Source organism: Megalobrama amblycephala, linkage group LG4 (assembly GCF_018812025.1).
Source record: "Megalobrama amblycephala isolate DHTTF-2021 linkage group LG4, ASM1881202v1, whole genome shotgun sequence".
NCBI classification, from domain to species: Eukaryota; Metazoa; Chordata; class Actinopteri; order Cypriniformes; family Xenocyprididae; genus Megalobrama; species Megalobrama amblycephala.
The window spans coordinates 20,945,285-20,968,867 of NC_063047.1; the positions used below are offsets into that span (position 1 = coordinate 20,945,285).

Consider the following 23,583-nt stretch of genomic DNA (forward strand, 5'->3'; position numbering starts at 1 on the left):
CAAGCTTAAGCTACAAACAAGGAATCAAATTAAACTTAACAACGTGAAAGAGAAAACGTGAAAGCTAATTTATGCATTGGCTATTTTAAGTTTTATGCATGCATTGTATATCACGATTCAAATAAAAAAAAAAAATTAAATTATAAAAAAATTAACTTTTTTGAATGCTTTTAATTATTATTAAAATAAAATGCCTTTCTATGACATTTCTATAAAAAATTCTATAAAAATAACAAATGTTATTTGTACTCCGAATTAGCAAACATTTATTACAAAACTCTATCATGCATTTGCCATGTTAACTGATGACACCAACCACATATTAAAGGGATAGTTCACCAAAAAATCCCAAGATTTACCCTCCTTCAAGCCATCCTAGGTGTATCTTCTTTCAGACGAACACAATCAGAGATATATTTAAAAATATCCTTAGTCCTCCAAGGTTTATAACGGTAGTGAATGGGGGCCCACATTTTGAACAACAACAACAAAAATGCTTCCATGCATACATAATCCATAAAGTAATCCAGGGGGTTAATAATGGCCATTTGATGCGAAGTGATGCGTTTTTGTAAGAAAAATATCCATATTTAAATTTAAATAACTACCTTCCAGTGGATGACCATACGCATACTGTGCAACTCGACTTGCACCAAGTGACCCTTGCTGAAAGCTAGTTATTTTAATTTATAAAGTTTTAAATATGGATATTTTTCAACAGGCCTTTATTAACTCCCAGGAGCCGTATGGATTATTTTGATTATGGATGGATGTTTGTTTTTTGTTTTTTGTTTTAGTCAAAATACGGGCCCCCATTTACAACCATTATAAACCTTGGAGGACTAAGGATATTTTTAAAAATATCTCCAATTGTATTCGTCTGAAAGAAGATAGTCTTATACACCTAGGATGGCTTGAGGGTGAGTAAATCATGGGATATTTTCATTTTTGGGTGAACAAACCCTTTAACAAACATGCAATTATTAACACTGATACAAAGTTATGGGTAGCCTAAATTGTACTTTTTGTGCAAGTTAGAACCCATTTGTAAAAACTGTGTTTCCTTTGATGCATTAGGTTATTACTATTAAATTAAGTTTTCTAAAATGAGCCAAAATTCCAAAACTAGGGCAAATGATGCAACCACATTAAACTGCGCGAAATCAAAATCAGGTGTTATAAAGTCATTTGCTCAATTAGTCATCTGCATAGCTCTGCAGACACATCCAGAGGTGTTGTAATTTTCAGCTGAACATCACAAAGAATATCAGAAACTTTTCCCCCCTTGAAGTTTCTACTCTCACTTCATGAAGAGAAGAAATACACATCGCTTGACTGAGTTTGGACGCTTTGAGTTGCCGTACAGCCCTCAGACCATGTCAATATGGCGTCTTCAATGTCACTCTTTGGTTTAAGCCGAATTATCTCTTTTAACTCAGTCACAAAAACATTTGTGAATCCTGCCAGGTAATAACCAGTAATTCTAATAATTGTGTTGCATTTATATATTTAGATGCAAAGAAATAACGCTCGGTTGGTTTGTTTGTTGATCTGCTGAGAGTTAAAGTGTTAGCCAGTTAGCTAACTAACATAGCCAGAGTGTCATCTGTTAATTCTCTCGTTTTAAAAGCTGCCTGTTTGACGCACATCTTTTGTGGCATCATAATAGATTATATCGTCATGTAACGTGTTATTTTAGTCAATCAAACAATAGACTCGGAATCTGAGGTGTGCTCTATTTATAACACATAGAAATGAAACTGGCTAATGTTAGTGATAAATACAGTGCTGATTCTCCTGTGCTGGTGTGTTGAATGATATTGTCAGATGTCAGTGTGATTGTCATGTGTGGCTATTTGTGTGAAGGTTGTTAGCGCGTCGACCTTCTGCATGAACGAAGGCTGAAAATACAGAATGTTAATATAAACACGAGTCTAGGAGAAGTCTGAGTTATGGCAATACATATTTATTTCTTTATCTGTTACAGAAGTTCTGAAATTTACAAGCTAATGCTCTTATCACTTGTTGTATACATCTGATAGATTGTGTAGTTTAGCATGTTGGAAATTGTGCTGCTATCCTTTAGTACCAATATAACCTTACTCAGTTTTAGCTTTTTTTTACTGTAAAAATTTGTACTGTTTTCATTTAGTCAAATTTTCCCATCTTGTAGTCACCATGAAATACATTTTTTGTTGATTAGTGCTGTATTTATTATAAATTATTTATTTGTGCACATCATTATTTGTAAAATTCACATCCTCTTAATCTGTCCTGTGAAAATAAGTTCCCTTCCCTCTTGTAACAGCATCTCTTCTCTGATGACATGTTTACTGGCGTGAGGGCGGGGCAACCTGTCACTCACATTAGATCACAGCAATAGCAAATCGCATCCATCCAAACAAATCCCTATGGACAGAATCAAGTCCCGCCTACATTTTTTGTTTGAGATGCAGTTTCACTTAGATTCATCACAGTAAGGAAGATAAGACTATCACAACTTCCGTTTCATGCTGATCTAAATCATCTCTTCCTTCTGGCTGAATATCAGATCAGGACCCAGCAGGCACAGATAGGTTACATTTCTTTTGATTTAAGATTGTCATTCTGAAAGAATGACATACTAGTAAATGAATATGCTTTAGTGATATTTTTCATAAATAAATATGATTGAGGATTTTTAGAGGATTTGTAATTCTGTTACATTTTTGGCCTTGTGGTTGCTACAAGTGCTCCAGCAAATTGAGCAGTCATGCTAATGTGATATGTGGGTTTGACCAAGGACTATAGTCTAGAAAGACGGTTCACTCCTATTACTTATGATGCTGTAACGTGCAACATGGTGGAATACGCCCCGCCTTCTGAAGAAAATAATTTCTGATTGGTAAAGTCATTGCTTCACTGCAGCTGCCATTAGAAGCTCGTGTTTACCACTGCACGTGCTCATTGGCTGATTTAAGCCTGAAATAGGCTTTTTTTTTTTTTTTTTTTTTTTTTTTTTAAAAACACTATTTGAGCACATATGGGACATTTCATGTAACATTTTGTTGCTGATTTGAAATATGTTATTTAGTTGAGTTCTGCAAGCAGTTTTCAAGATTCCCCCACTAAAATAGATAGGACTTGGATGCCCAAAATGCCCAGAGGTGTTGCAAATATGGCCACAGAGTGAACAGACTTTCCTTGAAAGGGACTTTGGGTTGACTCTGGCCCTCTGTCTCTACACTTGATTTTCTTTCTATCAATAAAATGTGGCAAAGGCCAAAACACATTTTGTATGTGCAAATCTGATATAAATTTGTCACGTGTTTACATTAAAATGCACACACTGTCTGCTCTCGTCCTGCATGTTCCCTTTCCCTATAATTTGGATCAGTGGCATAGCAAGTCAGCCCCGGGCCCATATGGAAAATAAATTTTTACGGCCCCCCCTCGGTTTTGCGGTGGGTAGAGGGCATGTTCTGTACTAAATTCTGTACTGCTTACATTACTGCATGCACGCGTTTCAGAAACCCACTTAAAAAATGACAGAAAAGCGAATACCAGTCAAATACAATAGATCATCACGAAGACATGGCATGGACAATTTATGGTTCGTTTATTCAGATTCTTAATGATTTTCAGTACATTTAACATAGATAGGCTATAGCAAGTTATTGACAACATTATTTCTATTATACTTCATTTTTCTGAACATGTACACAGGTTCTGTCTCGCGCGTGCGAGCCTTTGAAAGTATTTGGCTGTGGAAAGACGCGTTCGGCATGTGCACTGCACACTATCTAGTGGACTTTTGTTTTCAAACACTCAATTCTCTCTTGCATGGGCTGTTGTACAGTACACACACTGTCCGTGCCATCACAAAAATTGGGCTGCACGCGGACGGGGAGTGCGGACGTCCGTGAACCCTCCTGATGACGAAAATTTTGCGATGCGGACGCCCGAAGTATACTTTGGTGTTAAGCTTGTAATAGCATTGCATACCTTACATGCCCAGACGTTACGCCACTGATTTGGATATTAGCTGATTAGTTGTGTTTTTTTTTTTTTTTTTTTTAATTTTCAAATTTATATTTAGTTTTTTTTTTTGCTAAAGTTAATAAAATTCAGATTACAAACGTAAAGCATTTGTTTGCTTAACACATTGGGCCTTATTCGTGAAACAAAAGCAGAGCTAATTTCTGTTTAAATAATTTGGGAAACTGTCCCTAAATCATTGCATTCAATTCAATGCACCAGTTTACATAGGATCATATTTATGAATAATTAATGTACTCTTATGGTGATTAATGAATAAGGCTTATTCATTAATCACCATAAGATAAGGCCTACTGAAATGGTCCAAATTTAAAAGCAGCTTTATGTTTCCTCACCTGTCGGCTGTGTGTCATTTACTTAGTTGAAATGAGAGATCAGTAAGGGATTCTGTTGCTCGGTACTTCTGAATTATTGTTGATTTATGACAGACCAGCTTCTGTTCAATTTCAAAGGCTGTGACTGCAGACTGGCAGGACGACACCAATGGCTGTTTGTTGCTAACTGGTTTATAGTAGCCTGCCAGAAACTCAGCAGGCAGAATTAATGGGGGCCGTGGAGAGAGATGTGTGCCTTCCTTTCTCCTGTCCCTCGACACACATCCTCCTCCAAAACACTTCACTGTGCCGTTGTTTATATCTAAGTACAGTTTTTTTGTGTGTGTGTCTGCTTGTTATCTCTATTATTTTTTAAAATTCATCTTCCTGTTTTGCAGGTCAATAAGCACATCAGGATGGAGGCTGGCAGAACAACAGGGACGGGGATCCCAGCTCATCACTGTGGATGAGAAACTGGTATGAACTTTGGCTGCTTTGTACTGTGTTATTTTTTTTGGATTGTACTGGGTCACAATTTTTAAATGCTTTTTTAATTATAATAATAATTGTAATTTATGTATATTTTACATGGTTAGATCACAATATATGGATATGATTTTCATTAATAATATATATATTAAAATATATTTTTTAATGAATGCTAGTGTGCATTAGACAGTGAAAAATGTCCTCTCCTAAATCCATCTATACTGAAATAGAGATTTGTAATCTTTTTAGTATTTTTTTTTTTTTTCCTTCATGTCCTTGTGAAACAATAATGACCTTGTTTACCTTTGAGACTTCAGACACTCAGCTGGCTTGAATGTGTGGGACAGGTTTGGCAGAGTGGGGTGTTTGGGTGGACTCAGACTATCTCTGATTGTGAGCGGGCAAGTACACCCCGCCTGGTTGAGGGCTCTCGTTTAATAGTAGGGGCCACTCTAAAGTAAAGCTGCAAAAGGGCCCCCAAAAAGAGGGGATTGAAAGAAAAAGGGGGAAAAACAGTCTGACAGTAGCAGACTCACAGGAAGACGGCGGCTGTCCTTTTATAATTGGCCACAGAGCTTTCATTGTTGTTCTCAGGCGAGCTGTGCCCATTGAGCGAGATATTTGGTCATGGTGAAGACTACCTGTCTTATTCAAGACATTTTAGAGAGCCTTCTTATAATAGATTTTCATATTTGCTGTAACTATCATCAGACAATTTGCAGGAGTGGTAATGTAACTTAAACAAGATTGCAAAGAAAAAAAGAATTTATATTTTCCATTTAGGAAGTAATATATGGACAGCCAGTTCTGTTTAACTTGCGTGTATTTATGGCATGTCTGTAGATCACATGTAAAGCATATGACTACAGTATTTTCTGAATTGAAAGCATCTTTTCAAGGGTTACAATTTAGGGATTAGTTTCTGTGGAGCTGCTCTGTGAAGATGATGTGCAGGTCTTCAGTGATCTGAGGTAATCTCAGAATGTCTTGAAGAATTTATATTGGGTCACCTGGATGTGTTTTTGTGTTTGACCCTAAATAAATTCTACAAGACGTTTCTTTGGATCTCTAATTTTCATGGCTTGCTCTGTAATTTATCACCGAAACATGGAGACATGTTGACCAGGAAGAATGTGAAAGGGATAATGCATCAAAAAGAGCATCAATTTTTTTTAAACAAAAAAACTGCTTTGAGTTTTTATCTCAAATCAAAGATGAAGGTTTATGATGCGATCACAAAATGGAGAGTTTGAGTAACTACATTCATCATACTTGATAAAAATATGAAAAATATAATTGATCATTGTTTGTTGATTAATAAACTTGGATGAAATATTTTCAAATTTCATATTCAATATAATCATGTCTGATTAATTGGGAAATATTTTATTATTATAAATGGACCTATGATGTGACATTCTTAAAAAGGAAAAGGATTCCATTTAGTTTAGATAGAGATTTATCGGATATCATCAAAAGGTTAAAAAAAAAAGTTTTTATATATATAATATATAAGCGCGCATTCAAACGTGATTTCAATACCCCGCATTTTGAAAGCGGCTCCCTGATGAATGCAAATATCTCTCAATATGAAAGCTATTTTAGGCTGGGCAATGTAGTTGTAACCATCTCTTAGCTCTGTATCAAAGAAACATTTGGTCTTATTTGCACTTTGAATATTGAGAGAGTGTGATCATGGTTGCACTTAATGTAAAGTGTTACCATAAAAATGAATAACAGTTTTCTCCTAATCTTATTAAGAACAAACAGTAAGGTTTAATTTGTTAACATTAGTTAATGCACTGTAAACTATCATGAACTAACAATGAATGACTATTTTTATTAACTAACATAAACAAAGATTAATAAATACTGTAGCAAAGATATTGCTCATTGTTAGTTGATGTTGGTTAATATGTTAATGTTAATAAATGAGCCCTTATTGTAAAGTGTTACCATTTTTATTCATACTGTTTTTATTTCTATGATCAGTTTGTGGAAAGGAGTTCAGTTAGGAGGTCAAAAGTTGTAGAAGCTCATAAATCATGTACAGTAAGGTCTGAAGAGACTGAAATCATACAGAAGAGAAGTCAGTCAGTTGAGTAAGTGGCAAAACCTTTTACAGTACTTGAGTATTGTTGTCTTTTACTGCATATGATAATTCATACTCAGAAAGTAGAACTGAAATGACATTCATTACAACTTAGATTTGTTAAAACATTTCAAATACACCTGCAGAATATTTTTTCTAGTCATGTATTTCGCCATTGAGGATTTCTTAAAAATAGTGTGTAAAAATCTTGTCTCGTCTCGTCTCGTGAATTCAATCTCGAGTCTCGTCTCGTCTCGTCAAGCTCTGGGGCCGTATTCACAAAACATCTTAAGGCTAAAAGCAGCTCCTAACTTGCCGATTTAGGAGAAACTCTTAAAAAATATATATATATATAGGGCGTCAATCCTAATTTTAGGACTCCTAAATTTTCACTCTAAGAGTATTTCACAAAGCATTTTAGCGCTAAAACTAGCTCCTAAATCTGTGAAATGTTAGGAGTAAGCAAGAGGACTCTTAAGTCACTAAGACAAAATCACAAACAATCCTAATTGCCGTTGCTGCCAATCCTCCTCAGCAATCCACCCAAAGACACTGTACACCATTGAGGCAATGGCGATAGAGCCTTGGGTGTTGAACCTTTTCTTCATAAATGCAATAAATATTTTGATTTATAGACTTGAATCTACATAAAAATGCCCAAAATAAATTTTAATGAATAAATAAATGATGTCCGATTACCTGTGGCTGTTGTTTTCACAAGTTCACACTTACAGATGATTGAATACAGTAAAAAAAAATATATATATATATATAGTAATAAGTGTATTCCGTGTGCTGTCCAAGGGGATCGAGGGCTCTGAGCTCGAAATTTAGCCCAAACCCAGAGTTCTCCCCTTAACCCCAGCCGAGAGTGAGGCGGGATGCATAAAACTGTCGAGGTAACTATAGGTGAGTGAGTCGGCTCTCATCTGTGTATATTATTTATACCTCTTCTCGAACTGTTTAGATGGACCGTTCGAAAGCGCTCCTCCCCAAATTTGTTTATAAAACATTATTTGTCTCTTGAATTCTGCATTCTCTAGAGACGCAGACATGTAAGAGGCTGACAATTAGCTGAACATATACTAGTTTAATTAGTGACACTTAGCCTACATTTAAAAACCTTTATTTGATTATGGCAATATTTTTTATTATAAAATCTTTATTTGAATATGGCAACATTTGTATTTTAAAACTTTTATTTTAATTTGGAATCATGATACCTTATTCTACAATATTTCCATGATTAAATCACTGACAGAGACCCCTCCCCCATCAGCCAATCACTGTGGGCATAGCTAGTAAGCGTGTTAGCATCATCCATAGCAACGATGTCAACCCCGCCCTCTCTATTCCTTAGTAAAACTTGGTCTCAGCAGCTTTGTGAATAGGGTTTAAGAGAAAACTCTTAGCTAAGAACTGTTTTGGAGAACTTTTAGTGGTAAGATAAAATGTTTTGTGAATACGGCCCCTGGTGTTTATGAATGATATTTCACTCACTGTTTTGGTTATTTTTATTAAGGAAATGGTTTGCATAAGTTGTTTTGAAACTAATTAATCTAAGATTTAAAGTGCCTTTGAAAATTTTTATAATAGCATTCTTTATGTTTTTGAACATCTAATTTTGAAAAAGGGGGGGGGGGGGGATCTCGAGCTCTAGTTAAAGTGCTTGCAAATGTGCCACTTTGCAGTGCAGTCAAATGTGTGGCATTGCAAATGACGGTAATTAAGGTCCTGCGTGATTGTGGCGCAGTCTGGGCGCTTTCACCCTCTGGTGCCTGCACTGACTTGCTTTTGTTAGTAATTACAGTTTGATTAAGCATGCTGGGCCACGAGAAAGCCTGCATGGCTGGCCAGTGACACAGAGCTTCACAAGGAATGTCTGAGCCGTGCAAGAGCTCATATAACCAGAGCTTTCTGAATGAACTTAGCTGCTTGTGAAACTCCTTTTATATGACTTTTTTTCTTAATGTGAATTCACATCCATGCTGATTTTGTTTAATATGAAAAAGATCATTATAAGTAAGCCATTTGTATTTCACCACATCTGTGGTGCTGAGGAACACTGCATTGTTTGAGCATCCTGATCAGCCCAACACACCAACAGTGGCTCAACAAATGGTGTGAGTTTGGGATAGAGTCTGTTTGATGGCCAATGGCAGACAGGGGATAGTGTTCAGAAAACCTGTTTGATTATGTCATTATTTTGCTAATTCGTTTGCTGCTGTTAGTGGTGTAGATATTACACAGTCATTTACTGAAAGTGCATGATTTTGCATGTATATTGAAATGTTTTTGCGAACCATTCTGCATAACAAAATAAATGCAAAAAGCAGTGAAATTATACCTAATTGCAAGCAAGAGGCATTTTGTTTAGCAGGAGCTGTAAATTGAATGAACATGTTAAAAAAAAGCTGTCAAACGTGTATCGTTGTGTAGGAGGCTCCAAGGTAGACAGAATTCAAGATCCAACCGTGATTCTGTCCTCCTCCCCCTTCTCCCTCTTTCCCTTCAGTGTTCATCTCAAGTGTCTGTTTTGTCTAGTTGTCCCCTCGTACCAGGTGCTTGTCCGGGAAAAAAAAAAACCCAAGGCCGGCAAGTAGGTCAAAGGATATTGCTCTTTAAAGAGGATCTGACAAGAGGCTTTGTGTATTAGTCGCTAAATGGTATTTCATTTGCTTAACACTTGAGAAAGTAACCTTTAAAGTGCCCAACAGCACCTTTGTGTGGCAGAGGAAGGACACTTGCACTGGCTGTAGTGCACACTCTGTTCCTCACTTCATTTCCATCACCCTGTGGTCTTCCAAAAGGGTCAAAACACTTTTTTTCTACTGCTCATAGTCTAAAAATATGAATGCTAATGTAGCTGATTGGCCTTTAGTAATAATTATAATCGGGTTGTGACTCCTATATTAAACTTTTATTAATTGTAATTGCCATTACAGACAGAAAGTTGGCAATTCGTTACTTTCCAGGATTCAGGACAGAAATTTGCCTGAAAGGGTTTCCTGTATAGTTATCTTAACAAATACATTTGTTAGTCTTCAGTGTTATTTGTCGTGCTGTTTGTTGTTTGTTGAACAGTTGAGTGTGTGTGTGTGTATGTAATGTAATGCAATGTAATGTAATGTAATGTAATGTAATGTAATGTAATATATATTAGGGGTGTAACGGTTCTCTGTAAAAAAAATCGAAATGTACCGTTCTGCACACACTTGCACCGCGGTTCGTCTCATATCTGACGACACGTGCGTATATATAATATGGTTTGTTAAAAATAAATAAAACAGACAGACAGAATTAGGCTATTGTTTGTTTCTGTCGATGGATACACATTCGAGCTTCCCGTAAACTTTGTTCAATGCAAGTGCCGTATACTCTATATAAGCAGTCATTTATGCCATCATTACCTGGGTGTTGATAGCGCGCAAGCGCTTGTGAGACCTGAACAGCACGTTGCTATCAGTGTTTAAACTAAACTAATTTAAGCCTTCCTAATAATTTAATATTCGAGTGCAAGATGCAAAAGAGAACTCGGAAGCGTGTAAATATAGAGGTTTCTTTAAAGTCTTGAGCTTGAACGGACAAATTCACACAAAAATTGTCAACATGCCCGTCTTGGTGAGTATCCTAGCAAACATAGTCAGTTATATTTTAAGTGAACTTAAACACTCGAGAAAGAACGCATGTGTTCAGTGTTAGTGTACTGTTATCCATGCATTAGCCTGTAGCAGCCTAATATTCCTGATGTGTGTTTTTAATGTTAATCAAACAACAAAAGTCTAGGAAATCACTTATTGCTCTTGACTGAATAACTTTTGTAACTTAATTAATAATGATTTAATCTTTATTTAATTTATACAGAAAAGATTATATGCAATGTTGTTTTATATTTGATTAGCTACTTTATTCAATTTCTGGACCTGAAAACTTCTGTTTATTTTATTTGTATCTTTGCTCTACTGTATTTATTTGCGCTGTTGCTTGTAGTTAGATTATTTTTTCTTTTCTTTGTTTTTATATGACAGTAGTCCTTTTTCCCCTGAATATAGCACATAACGAACCGCACCGAAACTGTGACCCTAAAACCCATAAAAACCGAACCATAACGTGAACCGTTGCACCGCTAATATATATTTATTGTTATGTTCTGAAAATTAGAAAATGGGAAGGGTGAAGAGGAAAAACAAATCAATGTTCACATCTGGCTGGTTCCTGTTGTTTTGTACAATAAGTTTCATAATAATCCCTTTTAATACTGAACATTGTTACGTTTTTAATGTTACTTTTCTTATTGTCTTCTGCTGTTCTAAAAAACATCAATACTGGAAAAAAGCAAAACAGTTATAAATTATAACGGTTATAAGTATTACTTGTTTCTATATTTTGTGGGCTGTGTGTGAATTTTAATTACAGTTATAACTTATTTTGTCATCTTGCTTTTATGACATGCTGTTACATTTGTGTTACATACTGTATTGCAATAACATGGCCTCACCCCCTTTGTTGCATGTTCTCGGGGGCAGGGTTTATGTAAATTTTAGGGTTAGTGATGTCACCAACCCGGGAAGAAGTAGAAAATTCTTTAAAAGAAAATCTCCTTTTGCTTTGAAAAGCAACATTACACAATATCTAAAGTTAAAAAAGTGAAATCATAATAAACCAACCCCTTTAAAAAAGATCTTTCAAAGCACCGAAGAAACCCTGTAATGTCAACTGATCCGCAAAGATGTGCAGATCTCTCGTTTTCACTTCATTCTCATTTAGAGAGTGAATCCAAATATTTATGTTACTAGTCTGTCTCTGTTTATCATGTGGATCATCAGTCATTGGACACAAATTGGTTTTTAACCAGGAAGTACATTTGCATGCAAGTTGAAACACCAACCTGTAATGTCTTTCCATTTTTTTATTTTTTTTTATTTATTTATGTATTTATTTATTTTTTTTGATGTGTCTGAGCAGATTGATAATTTCCCCTGTTCTTTTCCTTTTATTAATCACCATGCAAATTGTACCAGAACGATTCTGAAGGAATTATGCTGGAATGATGGAGTATTATTTAAAACAACTCCATATGCTGAAATGTGAACAATACAGCCATCAGAAGTCCATCAGAAGTCCCAGAGGTTCTACCTGTAACCTTTCAATAAGTTTTCCATCCACAATTTTATATATTATTGTCGGTTTAAACTTAAAACATGCCAGTAGGCCACACATGCACATAACTTTACGAGTTAACTGCGTCCTTCCCTTTCTAGTCAGAAACAGGCAACAGATGCCATCAGTGTATGAAACTGCTATCGAGTGTGGCAACACAGATCTGTATTACACATCTGAATATCAGAGTGATCAACAAAACAGTCAAGAAACCGCTTCTGAAGGGACAGTTAAAGTTGAAATATGTCCCTTTAATGAATTTGCGCAAGCAAATTTTGGAATTCATCACATTTGCTTTGAAATCACATTAGAATTCAGAATCGACACCTTAAGAGCATTTTTTTTTCCTCCTTGTAGTTCTGTTCGTACACCAAATTCTTTCTTGTTTACACTTCGGTATCGGTCTTGTTGGCCACACTTGGCTCTACCAAGCTGCACGCAGGGCTCATTCAAGCAGTCGGCCTCACAGTCTGCCGCTCTGAAAAGGCTCTCATGCTCTTTATTCACAGAGGAGCCAGAGGTGTCAGAAATATAGACACGCTTTCACGTGACGGAGACTTTGCCAGTCTTTTCTCCCTCGCTCTTAAGCCTGGCATTCTGTCTGCACATACAGGTATTGAAGGGCTCAGTGAATAGTGTCAAACTTCATAGTTCTCATTTTGCTTCCTGTACATGCAATGAGAAAAGTGCAGTGTTTCCCTTTGTGGTCCCCTCTCTCTGGCCTAATTTTTCTTTGCCCCTTGAAGCACCATATTTAAGGCACAGTCGCTTGCTTTGTCTATGGGCCATTGTGCATTCGTCTGTTGCTTAGATCACCCTCGTAGTTTTTGTTGTCCTAATGTATGCAGGCAAGACTAAGTCTAGACTACTTTTTTTTTTTTTTTTTTTTCCCCATTTGTTTTTTTTCTTTCCTCTAATTTTGCAGGACAATGGAAAGTTTTTCAGTTTAGAAAACATTTAAGATCTTATTTGGTCTAAAGGTAGGGCATTTATGGAATAACTAATAATATAATTAAATATTATTTAATAATAATATTTATCTTTACCAGAAAGATATATTGTGGTCTAAGCGCAGACACTGAATTTAAGTCTTTTGCATGTCTGTTTAGACTAATTGTCATTCTGCTCAGCAGTGTCTTTGAATGAGACCTCTTCTTCTCTGTCCCTTGTGCTAAACATTTTCAACAAAAAGATTAATTCAAATGTTGAGAAGCTTTCTATTTCAACTTTCAAGCCAACTGAATCTAATCCTAAGGTTTGAAGATACCCATCTTGGAAAGTTCTGACATTTCGCTAAATCTTTGTTGTAACTAAGTTAAAGGTGTGGTTCTGAGCTACTGTCATCTTTGACAGTTTAGTTCATTATAAAGCCTAACATCTTTTTCCCCTTTCACTCAAGTTATGTTGTAAAATAGAGCATATGGTACTGTATTTTCTTCCCAGCCTTCCCAGAGTGTCACGTGAAGACTTTGTGTAAGTCAGTGTTTGGAAACCTTTTGTTCACAGTTCATGCTAAAGAACCTCTTTTATATGAATCAAGTGGCAGATGATAGACAATGATGAAAATTTGATTCTTTGAAGTTGTAATAGCCATTGAAATGTGTGAAGTTCCTGCATTGAAAGGGGAGCTGCTCGTAGGATTCACAACCTTGGGTGGCTGCTTGCTGGGAGGTTTGTCTGTGTGTTGTTGCCGACTTCCCATTGCTGGTCGCTAATTCCCAAAGGAATTGGACTCTCTTTGCCTTTCAGCAGACTCCTTTAGCTCAGCAGCACCACACTGGAGTGTTGGACCATGCAGCATGTTACGCACAGCTTTCAGATCAACTTCTTGTAACAGTCCTCTCTTATTTTTTTTATACAATAACCAAAAATAATTATATATATTTTAGGGGTGCATCGGTTCAAATTACTCATGGTTCGGTTTTTATCATGGTTTTACGGTCACTGCTTTGGTACGGTTCGGTATGTGCTAAGAGGAATCATTTTGGTGTTTTTGCACTAATGAAACGTGCCTCTCTGCGTGTGCACGCCAGTGTTGGGCACATTACTTTAAAAAAGTTATTAGTTATAGTTTACTAGCTACTTCTCACAAATAGTAACGGAGTTAGTAACTGAGTTACATCATTATAAAAGTAACTAATTACCAGGGAAAGTAACTATTGTGTTACTTAAAAAAGAAATCTATATATATAATCAAATAACTTGAATGCCAGCAATATTAAATATAAGAATAAATTATTCTTGATCCGACTCGTGACTCATGATCCGCTCTTGCTTATGAAATTTCTCTGTACTGTACAATACATGTTGGTAGCCATTAAAGAAAATGTAGTTTCATATTTATGTTTAAATAGTCCTTTATGTTTTAAATTCATTTACTTGATTATGAAAAGTGAACAGCATGAGTAAGATGCATCATAAGATGCGCAATATATCGGGAGGCATGGAGTGGCTCAGACATGATTTTGACCACTTCATTAAGTTATGTTTTGTAGAAAGCCTTTCTTTAAAGTAAATTTCGTTTTGTAAAAATTATATTTTAATTTTAATCAATGTTTCATCAACCAATTGCCTGGATTTAATAAATAAGAAGCAAATATAGCAGACAATATAATCATGGCGGGCACGGGCGCGATCACTGGCGCGTGAACTGAAGCGCGACTTATAGGCTAAATGAACCGAGACTCGGCGTATAGGCTGCTTGCCTCGCAGACATGAGAAATATATCTATAGAAAGCTTGAAATATCTAAAAACGAAAAGAAATGGGATACTCTGATTATGTAGCCTAATCCGAATGAAATGTACATTCTCTCTCTAGGCGCGTCCAGTATGAGCAGATGATGAGAGTCAGCAATGTCAACTTCATATTTGTAGCTGACAGAAAACATTACTTTATTAATCAACAATTAAAATGTCTCCTTGCTGTGTTTTATCACATTCATAATTATTACTTTTGTTGGTTCTTTATGGCAAGCTTTATGCGTGCTCTTGAGTCCTATAGACTGTTACGTAAACGCTCATTATAATGGTTTATTCTCTCCAGTAGGCCTATTTAAGAAATTAAATTAATATAAATGTGATTAGTCAACTAATGGCTTAAACGAACAACTAGTTGACTAGAAAAACTTATTTCACATATTTTCGATCCAGCATGTCACAAAGGGTATTCTGGTTTGTGCTCGCACTCAGCTCGCATGCTCACACACAAACACAGAGCATCATACATTATTATCAGTTTAAAATTAGATTTGTGTATGACTAACCGCAGCACACACCAGAGAAAAAACTTTGCAGGTCCTATGGCTGAGAGAGAGCCTATACTCGGATGAAAACCGCTTCAGTGAGCTCAATTATAGTAACGTGGCATTTTTTGCCAGTAACGGGAGAAAAAGTAATTCGTTTGATTACTCGTTACTGAAAAAAGTAACGGCGTTAGTAGCGCCGTTTATTTATAATGCCGTCATTCCCATCACTGGTGTGCGCACACTTCAGGTCTTTGAGGCTGTGTAAAATATGTATAAAATGTGTGTGTGTGTTTGAAAAAACAATTATTTTCAACCTTCATTCTGACCCTCTGTCTGAAATGACCCGTTTTTAAGGGGCGGCTTCATATGTTCCATATGCCCGTGTGATGTCACAAGCCCCCCAATATCCAAACAAGCTGTTTTTGGAGCTTGATTAAATAAATGCTTTGTTTATTGATCTTATGCGCCAGAAAAACAAGCGCGCCACCATATTTATAATAATGTCTTTGAACTTCCGTTTTTGCGGTAGCCCTGTACATTTCTATGGCATCGCTGTTGAAGAATAATTAGCTGGTGAAGTGGATTTACTTTACGTCGTATGTTTTGTTTTTTTTCGCCGCTAGGGGCTGCTAAACTCCTCAAAACAGTAACAAAGGCGTAGATTGATGACACAGTGAATGAACGTGGATATAAAGCAGGGCGTGGCCGAGAATCGCAGGCGCAATTGCTAATGAGAGGCATATCAGTGCCACACGCGAGTCCCAGGGGATATAAAGGAATGAGGACGTTTCATTCTACCGAACTAGTCGCAAAGCTGAAATACTTCTAATATAGGTCAGTTTATTTGACAAATTAAAATTGTAAGATAACGCAACACTGTTTCACTTGGTCTAACGTTATACTATCATATTAAACTGATTTTGAGTGTGTTGAAAGTTGTATTGTTGTTCTATGTATTAGTTTGTTGGCTGTATGAGATGGTGTTAATTTCGTTAACGAAATCGATGACGAAAAAAGTTTTTTCCCTTGACTAAGACGAGACGATAATAAGGCCATTAAACGAAAACTGAAACTATATCAACATGCAATATTGTTGAAGAAAAATGTATTTAAAAGAATGAAAACTTTACCAAAAACCTTTTTATTTTTTCTGAAAAAAAGTGGAGCCAAAACATTTCAGACTGCTGTACAAGACTCGAGCGCTCATGTGTGTGGTTGCCAGATATGAGCTCAAATCCCCCAATCAGAGCTTTTATGTTAAATGAATACGTTCGCGGCTTTTTGCTCTTTGCAATCTGGCAACCATTTGCATGCGCTCTCTGCAGAGGCACCATGATCTGAAAACACAGACATAAAGGCAGCTGTAGGCTACTGGAGTTCAGCGAACTCCATTTGAGGTATTCTGCTTAATTGAAAGTGTCATACAGTCAGTCTGTTCTGTCATGGATCTCTATATTGTTTGCGATTGTGGTTGCTGATTGTACTTATGCAACCTCTGTGTGGCAATATGTAGCCTACGGTCTTTTTTGCCGTTGTTTTCATTGAGAAACAATAATGCACTTGGAATTATTGGAATTACTATTAGGAATTATAATATTTTAGAGTAGGTTTTTGTTTTAACGTTACCAGTTTTCATAATGTATACAGGGCGTGAAAAATAAGTCTTTGGTGTTTATTTAGCTTCGGCTATATTGATAGAATTCTGTTTACTAGATGAGGTAAAATAAACCATGCATATGAATCGATATTCTGTTGATTTGTGCTTATTTGGTGAAAAAGCAACTTCTGATGAAATGTAGAAATAAATTTCCCAAACAACAACAATTATTGCAACTATTATACAGTATGACGAAAATATGACGAATGAGTTTCCATTGACTAAAACGAGACTAAAATGCTCAGACATTTAGTTGACTAAAACTTGACTAGCCTAAACAAAAACAGGACAAGATTGACTAAATATGATAACTTGTTTTCATTTGACACAGGACTAAGAATAAATTAAAGATAGCTGATGAAACTATATAACATTGATTAGTCTTATGTAGCCTACATTTGCTTAGCTTGTCTAATAATGTGCAAGAGCGGCATCGAGCTCTGTCAAGTCAAAGTTGTCACAAAGCTCTCACCATCTTGGAAACGCCATGCCGAAATTGATCCTCATTTTATTTCTCCTCTTGTCCCAAAGTTTGCTTGCCATGGTCTATAATGTTTGAACGAAACAACAACGGTGTGCCGCTAGATGTTACGCAGCGGTCTTCGTCTGTTGCCATGGTTACTATGCAGTACAAGGAAAACAGGGATAATGCAGATATTACGTCATTGACAGGCGACAAGTGACAAGGGAGGGACAGGCACTATTTAAAATTGTGAATTTCTCTGGATTTACAAATCCTTGGAAACATTTAGGATAATGTAAGTACACGGCTGAACGAAATATGTAACACTGTGCAAGTGGTTTTTGGATATTTTAATTAAAAAAAAATCATACATATTGTGCCTTTAACTGAGATTTAAAATTGATTAATTGATTAATTGGTTATAAATTGAAAATCGGTTAATTGATCATAAAGGCTCTGCTACACTGAGTGTTGCATGGAACTGTTGCAACTTGAACAAAATGAAAAGTTACACTAGCGGTGCACCAGCTCAAAGTATCAGAGACATGGAGTTTACTACTCTACACTAGATTAACTATGGCAGAGGCACCAAACAGCGAAGCTTTCCACCAAAGAACCCCAGCTCACAAAAATTTCATGGCCCCCACAATATTTTATTGCATGAATATATGAACATGCAATATATCAAAAGAAAGAACAGAGCCTCTGCTTTTAAACAAAAATAAAATCGGTTTTATTCTAGCTTCATGTACATGTAAAACACAGATGGAGTAACGTTAGATCGAGTCCATCAACACCCCTAAAGCTTCACAGTCCTATAGCTCATCCTGCGTCAGCATTTCATTCAGTAATGTTAGGCAGTTTTTCTTCGCCTGTGTTTTGATCTGGAGATACTACACTCGTTCGGGAGATGCGTAATAGCACCCCTACCGTATAACAGTGAAAACACGGAAAGCTGGAAAAACTAGTCAATAGCAGGGAAAGAGTTAAAAGGGAAATACATAGCTAATATGTAGCTTATATTTAATTTTAAAGAGACAGACTGTATTTTTATTTTCATTATGATTTATTATCCCCGTTATAGTATTATGTTTAAATAAAAAAAAAAAAAAAAAAAAATATATATATATATATATATATATATATATATATATATATATATATATATATATATATATATATATATATATATATATATATATATATATATATATATATATATATATATATATATATATTATTATTATTATTGTTATTATTATTTTTGTGCTGTATTATTTGGTTACTGTGTAATTTCTGGGGTGGGAATCTTTAGTCACCTCACGATCCGATCCAATTCCGATTCTGGGAGTCACAATCCGATTCCAATATGATTCTTGGTCTACTTACTTACTTACTTACTTACTTACTTACTTAATTAACTGACTTGAACATCTTAAAATACTTACATTTAACATATCCTTACATAAATAATTATAAGTACTTTTTAAAATAATTGTTTTAATTTAATGTGCAATTATGTTTGTTAGTATGTTAAGGATTTTAAACTAATATAACTTCAAAACATATAAGCAAGTAGCATAAAGAGGAGCAAAGAAACATATTACAAGCAATAAACAAAGAGTGCTTTCAGTATTTAAGATTATCTGAACGTTTTTTATTCAAGAACTATGAGTGATTTTTCTTTTGTATCTTTACTGTTTGATTGTTACTATAGAAGAAGTAATGTGGTTTGTCCTGTCCATTTAAACCCTTAAGACATAACTGGCTGTGTTTACATTAATTTTGTGTCATAAAACCATTTTGAGACGCAAGTACATTAAACCACTTCACAGAGTCGCGCACAGCCGCATGAGCAAGCTTTCTTCACAAACAGCGCGCGTCAGCATTTGAAATTGAAAGCAGCCTTTTGTTACTGAGTTTCATATTTTAAATATATGTCCACTGCATTCTAAACGACATAAATGATGCCTTCGTAGAGCATTTGTAAGGAAAATACAGACGGGCGAGACCACACACTGCAAGTGTAACATCAAACAAAGCGCGTCTCTCACTGCGCATCCTGTGCGATTTAAGCCCTCGAATGTCTGTAACTCGCTTCAACCTTTCCGAAGTTTATGAAAGATTATTTTACGGAAGCTTCGAACGGTGTATGTGTGTGAGGAATTGGAAGCAAGCAAAATACTGGTGTTTCTAAAGCACACTCAGCGTCATCGCGCATCTAGCTAAAAACTAAGCTAAATTCTCATAATTGATCCAGAATCGTTGGAGAGAGAATCACTATGCATCGATGGATCGACCCCCTCCTTACTTTAAAGAGTGTTCATGTGATTTTATACATTAGTAGTGTGTGAAATTAATGCATACATAATAATCGTGATAAACGTCAAACCGTAATTATTCCTCAGACTATAATCATACCAACTAAATCTATAATCAATGCATCCCTACTTCAGGGTGGAAGCAGAATTCTTCGTTAAAGCGCTTTAAGCCAAGAACTAAGTCAAACAGCTACAAGGTGAATAATAACATTATATAAACTTTAATTTGAAGCAAAAAAGTATTTGAAAATTGGAACTACAGTCCCATTAAGCATTACGTACAGCATTATCGAATTTAAAACGAAAAAAATTCAAAAACAATTGATTATGTATAAAAAAGAACAGTTTTTGGCATGTTTTGATTGGTGGAATTTTCTGTTCAGCATCATGGGTAATGTAGCTTTTCACCATGAATCCCGCTGTTAAACACGATCATTTTTAAAAACATGTTAAAATAACGTGGGCTTATGGCTTTAACAGAAGCAAATACCTTAGATTAACAATTTGGCTTTTTGCTTTAAAATTTAAAATTATCAGCCGAAAATGGCATTTTCAGTTTTTGGTTAAAAGAGAAAGGCTGAAAATATAAGCCGAAAAGATGCCGCCCCGCCGTGATCAGGTTTCACTCTCGCGTAGCATGTTTTGTAACTTTTGTGAGCTGCTCCGCTTCCAAAGATGCACATTTTCGAAGCAAACATGAAACAAGGGCTGGGCGATATATCTCATGCGATTGTCACGCGCATTTCGTCAGTAAAGCCGGTTCCCTGATTACCACTAAATCACCATCACCTGCTTTCAAATGGAGCGGCATTTAAGTAGTTCACTGACAAGCTACGCAATATCGAAGGCGATTCATCTGCGATAATGAACGCGATATTGCGTAGCTTGTCAGTGAACTACGGTTCTGTCTATTAAATGCCGCTCCATTTGAAAGCAGGTGATGGCGATTTAGCGGTAATCAGGGAACCGGCTTTACTGACGAAATGCGCATGACAATCTCATGCGATATATCGCCCAGCCCTACATGAGCAGCATTAAACAGTCTGTGTAAATAAATGCCATGTCAGATGCAGCTTCTGTTCCACCTTTGCAGTGTAAAGATGGCTTTAGTTGATGTTGAAAGAGAAATTAACCATCTATAGCATTGTGATTTGATTGTAATTGGTTACATTTTACATAAATACATTTAATAAGGTAATTATAAAAATTGCCTTTACAAAGGTTTAAAAAAAGGCCATGGAAATCAATTTCAGGGGGAAAATATTGGTGGTTTTTAAGACAATCCAGCTTAAATATATTGGGTAAGACTCTGCAATCATATTGTTACCTTCAGAAAAACCAGTTCAGTCCAGCAATGAAGACAGACTGATGCCCTGAATGATACCTGCTCAGATCAAACACTTCAGGTTTAATGTACTATTTAGCTCAAGTTCTTTTCGCCTTCACACCTGAAAGCCCAGGATTCTGACCTCTGACTGGAGACCTGCAGTGAAGAACATAATAGACTGTCTCAATGCATTTTGAGAGTGTGAGAAATTAGCTTGTCTAGACAAGTGTACGTCTGTATACAAACTAGGCAGTATTTGGACTTTTATGCCCTTTGGGGTTTAGTGCAAATATGTGAGAACAGCAAAGCTTCTTTTTATGCTTTTATTTATGAGAGCAAAAGTGTGAATCTTGTTTTTGGCAGACCACACAATAAAAAAGTGTAACTTTGCTGATTTTCAAACTCCTTTGTATTGTTATGAACAATGTTTCCTCATTCTCCATGTTACCTGGACCTAGAAATTCACGTTTATTTGTCCTTTGACAGCTTCACGGCTTTCGTGAAAACTACAGATTATGCTTCCTGCTTTTTTGCACCGACAGAGGGTTATTAACAGAATGGTTATTGTAAGGGTAGGATTATCACTGAAAATTGTATCTTAGCCGTACTATGTCTACTCTTTAAAAAGCATTAGCGTTACAGGAACAATACAAGTCGACACCATCGAAACTAAAAGTTTACTAACAAGTATTTCCTTCTAAAGCAAGGCGGTATTTGACTCTGGTCAAGTGTATCCATAGCAGACTGGTGGGAGTGGCCTTTAGGAAGATGGAAGAAGGATGAAGAACATAATCTTTTTTAAATGCATATACACAGTTCAGTTGAGTTGAACATTTGCCCTCTTTAATGCTGTTAAACTGAATGTATGAAGCAAACTGTTTGCTGAAAATATGGGCAACTTAACACTGAAATAGGAGCATGCAGTTTCTGTCAATTGCATGTGAAACTATAATATAATAATAAATGTGTGTATATAAGAGCTGCATGATTAATCGTAAAAAAAAAAAGAAAGAGAAATCTCGATTCAATCATCCACGCGATCTTATTCCTAAATGACAACGATTCGCCTGTGTCTATTAAACCTTTGACAAAATCATACCAGGACTTTCAAATCTGCATTGTATTAAAATGATCACAGAAGTACCGGGATAGAAGTTTGTAGTTTGCATATAAACAGTCTATGGTCACAATCAAAATAGAGGAAATTACCTTTTTGAAAGTAACTTGTTGCATCAAATAAAGAAGACCATTGTGTAATTTGCACCCTGCTCTTAGAATTTGATCATGTTGTGCCTGTATGAAAATGTTTTTATCTTTCTCATTTTGTCAGGACATCACAACTTTGACTGGCGTTCCCGAGGAGCATATTAAGACGCGCAAAGTCCGTATCTTTGTGCCCGCCCGCAATGCCATGCAGTCTGGTGTCAAAAACACCCAGAAGTGGAAGATGGATTTTGACACCAGAGAGCGCTGGGAGAACCCACTGATGGGCTGGGCCTCCACGTGAGTGGACATCATTATGATAATCATGCTTTTTGAATTGCCTCATAAAATCCATTGTCTGAAGAAATTTTTATTCCCAATCCAGGGCAGACCCCCTGTCCAACATGGTGCTTATGTTCAGCACAAAGGAGGAAGCGATCGCTTTCGCAGAGAAGAACGGTAATTCATTTAAACATTTTTCCACTATCGTGACCATATTTTTTTTAAACACGACAATCTTCCGATTAGAATCGCTTCCAAAACTGTCTCTTGAGAAATGCTGAGCTTTGAAAAAGAAATGTTTGTGTTTGTGGCATAAAGATTCGCATTTATCCTCACCCTGTCTTCTTCGGCCTGGTGTTTACACCGCACATCAGCAGCAGTGGACATATCCCAAATCCAGCCTGTAAGATATACTTGGCTGAGCCTGCTCTGTGCCTGTTTATTTTTACAGGTTGGAGTTATGATATAACAGAAAAGAGGGTCCCGAAGCCGAGAGTGAAGTCATATGGAGCAAACTTTTCCTGGGACAAAAGGACCAGGAGGTCGGCCAAGTAGACATCCCATTTCTGCCTGTCCGTGTTGTCTTTAACAGACCTGTAAAAATAATATACTCTATGTATCTAATAAACTATCTTTACAACACCTGAGTTTTTACTGTGCTTCCTTTACTATGTCTGGATATTACTTCACTCCAAATCATTGTAATGACACAATATCTCTGGTAGCATTCAGCACTTATTATTACTGAAGTAACTTCTGTTGTTTGTTCTAGCCGTGTGCTTTGAAATGTCTTTGTTTCCTCAGAAAATTATTCTTGTCAGGTGGTTTGTTTTTTCCACCCTTCAAATCCTCTTGAAGACAGTTTAGTGTTAATGTTTCTGAAACGGCAAGATGAGGTAAATGTCAAGCTTCAAAGACTGAATGCGGCTAGATATGTTTACTCTCATGCTCCTCCAGGGATGAGCCGAGATGAGGAAAACACCTGTCTGCT

The 23,583-nt window shown here is 36.2% G+C and overlaps 1 protein-coding gene across 1 annotated transcript; it reads left to right on the top strand.

Annotated features, from left to right (window-relative positions):
• Positions 1 to 1,205: 1,205 nt before the first annotated feature.
• ndufs4 (NADH:ubiquinone oxidoreductase subunit S4) lies at positions 1,206 to 23,234 on the top strand. The gene is made up of 5 exons (XM_048188225.1): positions 1,206 to 1,467; positions 4,751 to 4,829; positions 22,438 to 22,610; positions 22,696 to 22,769; positions 23,044 to 23,234. Exons 1-5 carry the CDS (start codon positions 1,385 to 1,387, stop codon positions 23,145 to 23,147), a joined length of 513 nt encoding a protein of 170 aa, XP_048044182.1. The 5' UTR covers positions 1,206 to 1,384; the 3' UTR covers positions 23,148 to 23,234.
• Positions 23,235 to 23,583: the final 349 nt, after the last annotated feature.